This window comes from Pyxicephalus adspersus, chromosome 8, assembly GCF_032062135.1.
Source record: "Pyxicephalus adspersus chromosome 8, UCB_Pads_2.0, whole genome shotgun sequence".
In the NCBI taxonomy this organism is placed as follows: domain Eukaryota; kingdom Metazoa; phylum Chordata; class Amphibia; order Anura; family Pyxicephalidae; genus Pyxicephalus; species Pyxicephalus adspersus.
The window spans coordinates 42,054,715-42,060,540 of NC_092865.1; the positions used below are offsets into that span (position 1 = coordinate 42,054,715).

Below are 5,826 nucleotides of genomic sequence, written 5' to 3' on the forward strand. Positions count from 1 at the left end.
GTATGGGAGACATGGTCTGTGGCTCTGACCGGTGCGCTCCCCCCAAGCAGGGTCCTTCTCCTAACCCCACGGGGGGTTGCACCGGCCAGAGGTTGGGTACTGCTGGTATACAGGACTAAGCAGAGCAGCATCAGAAACGGGAGGTGTACTCTAAAGGGGTAACTTCCAAATCATAACATACACTTTTAACACTGAAGGACACTGAATGTACTGTACATCACATCCCATTAAATTCACACCAATCACCAACTAGTCTATAAAATACTTCCATATATAATTAAATTACTTCATTGTGATATGAAAAGATTTAATCAATAAATAATATTTCACTAAGTGTATTATGATGCCCCTACAAACAAATTTAGACAATTATGTCTATGAAATAAAGTAAGTTTTTAACTTTTTTAGGAATTATGTTTGGAGAAACCTTGTTTGGCCGGTAAAGTCCCAATATCTGACTAGTCACCAGTTTTGTAGTTTAAGTGTTCATGGGATGTGGCTATGTTATTGTAAAAAATTGGGGGTATCAAATTTCCCTGTTTACCCTTTTTGACAAAAGACAATAATTGTTTCAGAATTACAATAGGGAATTCTGTGAAAGTAACAGAAGAAGACATTTATGCCACAACTGAAGTATGCTGTCTGAAGAAGTCTCTCTTCAAACCTTAACAACTTTATAAAGTTGGCTCAGGAGAAGTAAGCTAAACTAGAATTTGACAAGTGCAGAGGTCTCACTGAGAACTGCAGAAATAAATTGTTTGCAATAAACGCCTCTTAAGGGTTCCATGGCATTTTCATTTGTGTTAATAATAAAAGAATTAAATAAAAGTCAGAACTCTAATACAAAGTTAAATATAAAAAAAAACAATAATTGGCGTCTATTCTGGATCAACTGTGCATTAACGGTTTTATCTGGGATATGCTGGTTTGTAGAATGTTTATTTCAGCAGTTCACTTTGTGTCTTCAGGCTGTTTGCAAAAGTAAAGCAATACAGCCCACGTGTTAGCTTTCTCATGGGAGGAAGAGAAATAAGTCTACCACAAAAACATAACCAGAAAAAATGGTAATGGAAAAAAACCCTAATTGTCATGATAGGTGACTGAAGATGAGGGAACTATAGATCTGCACATAGCACAGCATACAGGAAGGGTTAGCCTTGATCATAAAACACACGTTTTGTTTTACCACAGTAAAAAAACAGTCTTACCCAAAACTTTATGTACATGAATCTCTGGAACTAGACATCTTTCATTCAACTCTTAATCAAATTAGCAAACTGGTGTTTGTTAAACAGGCATATAAAGCAAACACATCTGTGCATACAAAGCAAAGTGGTGGTTCTGATGTACTATAGGTACAAAGTAGAGTGAATATACCAATATTTATTGGTATATAATATATAATAAATATAATATACATATTACTCAGCTATTGTTGTTTTTTTTAATTTAAACCTTTTTTGAAGGATGTTTCAATAAATAACAATAAAAACAGAACAACAATTAGGGTTAAAACAAATAGATTGACATAAAATATACAATACAAAAAATAGTCTAGAAAAATATACATGGAATAAAAAAACAAGGAAAACAAAACAGAAACAAAAGGAAACAAAAAAAAGACAGGCATATGAAAGTATACTTATATAATATGGAAGGAGGAAGGAATGGTTACACAATCTTGTTGACAATATCAGAAAATTCATTTTCTAACATGCGCAAAGCATACCAGAAGGTAGGTAGGTTCAAAGGTAGACATATTCTGATGTTTTATTGAAACAGCTATTGTTTTTAACCTACCAACTGACTGATGCAAAGTAGATGTGGTAATAACATGGTGGTGGTATTGAGGGATTTTTAAAGAAGCACAGAAAAGAGTATCATAAAACAAGCCTGACAGTAACTTGGCCTATGTCAGTGGATATATTTTTGGCTGTTTTTTAAATGGTCAACCATCAGTCCACTTCCCAATTTTCAACAATTTTGACTCCTAAATCAGGTAACAGGTTCAGGAGTCATAATGTAAGTGTGCAATGCTCTCCATAATATTATGGGCACTGAATATTGCAGATTCAAAACCTCTTTCTTATTCTTTCGGATCACCCCGCCTTACTGATGAAAATGTATTCTCTCCAGCCTTGGAGAGCTTTAATAACTCAGGCCTATTGACATAAATAGGGCAACACATACACACCGTATCACCCACGTACTTCACATACAATTATCCTGTACTACACCCAAGACTCACTCATACACACTTTCATTTACACATGTTGTTAATAAAATATGGGACATTTTAGCATGTCGACATGTTGATTTGCTTGGGTTTATATTTTGAGTCCCTCATTCCTGGGTTCTATATCTGCTACATATTGCTTACTAGAAGTGTGAAATTGTCATGAGAAACTTCTGCTGGGGCTGGTTTTAGTCGAACAGTTGTACACAAAAACTGCAAATGTGTCAGGTTTCAGTGGTTGATACAAAACTTACAATATCATTTCTTTGTTTGCAGCTTGTGCATCTTATGTGACACGATGGTTCTCCTCAAAGTCTCATCCACTTTTCAGCTTTCCAAAAAGAAATTTGGGACAGCCCAGTCCTTTTACTCATCCTCATCTATTGAAAACAGGTAATTTCCCCATTTATTTAAGATGATTACCATTAGGCTGTTTCTTTGTTTTGTATTGATCTACAAATAAACCACAGCACATGATGTTGATAATAAATTAAAGTCCAGGTAAAGTACATTAAAAGCAACACTTTCGCTTTACCCACTCAGGGCAATCTAACAGTGTCTGTGTACAGGGTGTGTTAGAGAGCCATGGACTGAAGTGAAAATCAGATGGGCTCTGTTTTCCCCTCATTTGAAAAGCAAACTCCTTAACACTGAACTTCAACAAAACAACATCTAATCTAGTTACATATTATTAAGCTTTTTATATTAGCTAGAATTCATATCTTTCCAAACGCAAAATTCTTTCTTTGGATGTTCTTTATTTTCAGTAAAACAGAAAGTTAGGGCATTCAGTGTTGAAGCAAACATTCAAACTTAAAGCAAACAACCTACAGAATTAGTTTGTTAGACTTTATTTACATTTACTTACTTTTGTATTTTATAACTAAAATGTTTTGTATTAGATTTAGTAGTTTCTGTGAGCTTTAACTTGGAACGTGCATAAGCTGGTTACATAGAAAGTAATGAAGCTAAAACTATGGTATTTATATCTCCATAGCACAGAGGGGTTTAGAGGAGCAGTTTGTATGCCGTGTTTATCTTTTCTTATAAGAACGGAATAGTCACTTTGGGCCTTTTTTATTAAAGCTCTCCAAGACTGGAGAGGATACACTTTCATCTGTGAAGCTGGGTGATCCAGCAAACCTTGAATGGATTTAAAAGTCATTTGCTATTTGTTAGCAAATGTTTTTATTCCTTGAACAGATCCATTCCAGATTTGCTGGATCACCCAGCTTCACTGATGAAAGTGTATCATCCCCAGTCTTGGAGAGTTTTAATAAATCAGAACCTTTGCTTCACAGAAGTAATTTAGGCAGAACATTACTATGGGCCTGATTTATGAAAGCTCCGCAAGGCTGGAGACAATACACCTTCATCAGTGAAGCTGGGTGATCCAGCAAACCTGAAATGGATCTGGTCCAGGATTCAAAACATTTGCTAGCAAATAGCAAATGACTTTGAAGAAATGAGCGCTGCAGTAAGCAGGTTTGTTTCCAAATAAATGCCACTTCCCCTTTTGGTCACTATGAATGTCAGTCATACCGCACTAATTGCATACTGACTGGCTACTAATCGTTAGTGCGAGAGCACTGCTAAAGTGACAGCCTGATAATTTTAATCCACAGTTAGCGGACAATAGTTTAATCCCAAACTTTTTATTATTATTTATAAACTGCCTGTTTTTTTTTCTCTATAGTCAGATCTGTCCTCCCCCTGATACACATACCTTAATATAATGAAAGCTGGAGACGACTGATGCTCAATCAGCTCCAGGCATTAAAAACTATCACACATAAAGAAGATACTTTATATTTATATTGATATTTATTTAAAGAAATCACTCCATAACAAAACCCAAAACCTACAACTCTACTTCTCAGTAGTAGACTTTATTCCTAACAGTTCATAGTAACTACCACAGTTTTTTGTTTTGGCACAAGCTATTCTTTGAGGCATGTCCCACAACATGGTAAGTGCAAGGCCACTGTTCTGGTTCCAGCAATCCTTACTGTGTGGTCAGACAACGCTTCTTCCAAATCATGTATATGCACATTATGGCCCCCATTATCCTATTGAAAGAACAATACTTAACAAGAATAAGGCAACCATGAGTGGGGCTCCTCATGGGAATACATGAGGCAACAACCTATTTAGCAGAATCAAAGGAACCAGTAAGTACAAAAAAATCTAAATCTATTGCTGAAACAGGGGCAGACGTAAGTGTTCACCAGGTGGGCTTCATTCGGTATATTAGGACATATAATTTGCTTACCCAGTAAACATACCTGTATATCCTATTCAAGTTTACTGTATATTATCCTGTCATAAATTGCTTTCATATATTATTACATTAATATTAACTTTCTATAAAGTGCTGTAAAAATCCAGTACTTCTTTTTTTTTTTTTTTTTTTACAAAATATTGTTAATCAAAAGTTATGCTGCTGTTTACATTTTGTGTTTGCTAATACATGACAGTCATTGATTAGGTACTTTTGTTCTGTTTCTTTATAGGGGAGGTCACACCTGGTTTGACACAAACAGAATATGCTTTACGTCGTCACAAACTGATGGCTCTTATCCAAAAAGAATCTGAAATCCGTGGTGGATCATCAGATCACGCTGTTATCATCTTGGGAAACTCAACACTATATATGACCAGTGATATTCCCTTTCCTTTTCATCAACACAATGATTTCCTCTACTTTTGTGGGTTTCTAGAGCCTGAAAGTATCCTACTTTTACAGTCTAAGCCAGGGCATGAACTACCATCCCATACTGCCACATTATATGTGCCACGTAGAGACCCTGGACGGGAATTGTGGGATGGACCTCGATCTGGAGTAGATGGAGCAGTTGCATTGACTGGTGTAGACCAGGCTTTCCCAATAGAAGACTTTAAACATGTAGCACTGAAGTTGCTTGGTATGTTGATCATTTATTTGAAATTATATTTACCGTGTCCATATAAATAATTAACTGAATTCATTTTTCCTTGATGAAGAAAAAAAATTCCTTTAAATAATTAAATTTATTTTAAATGCTAATAGTGTAAATATCTGCATTTTGATTTAATCTGGTAACCCTGTTCACATCAGCACTCAGGAATTAGATAGCCCATGCCCTCCAGTGCATACAGTAATATTTGATGATACATCTTTCATTTTCATGTCTGAACTGGAAAACATCATCAAAGGAGACATAAAGACTGTCCAATTATTGCAGCCCCCAATTACAGACTTCTGCCTCTTTTACCTGAAAATTAGAGAGTTGCTATTCAGTCTGGCACATTTGAATGCTTATTACTTATTACTTACTATGTTGTTTCTCCCTTGAATATACAGGCATAGGTAAAATTAATGATTGGGGTTGCAAAGGGATTTCATGTACTGAAAGCAGTCATGGAGAGCTTGTCTTTAGCAGTCATGGAGAGACTGTCTTTAGCAGTCACGGAGAGACTGTCTTTAGCAGTCATGGAGAGCTTTAATAAATTTGGCCCAAGAAAAATTTGAAAAGGAATCTCTTAACATGAGGTCAACAATATAAACAAACAAAAAACTGTGTTACTAGGTAAATAGTAATCAGTCTTAA

General features: G+C 35.6%; 1 protein-coding gene across 1 annotated transcript in view; it reads left to right on the top strand.

Annotated features, from left to right (window-relative positions):
• Window positions 1-5,826, top strand: part of XPNPEP3 (X-prolyl aminopeptidase 3) — a 25,354-nt gene that overhangs the window by 1,896 nt on the left and 17,632 nt on the right. Inside the window, exons 2-3 of the mRNA XM_072420184.1 lie at window positions 2,513-2,629; window positions 4,750-5,160. Of these exons, the coding sequence (XP_072276285.1) occupies window positions 2,513-2,629; window positions 4,750-5,160 (528 nt within the window). The remainder of the gene's footprint in view (window positions 1-2,512; window positions 2,630-4,749; window positions 5,161-5,826) is intronic.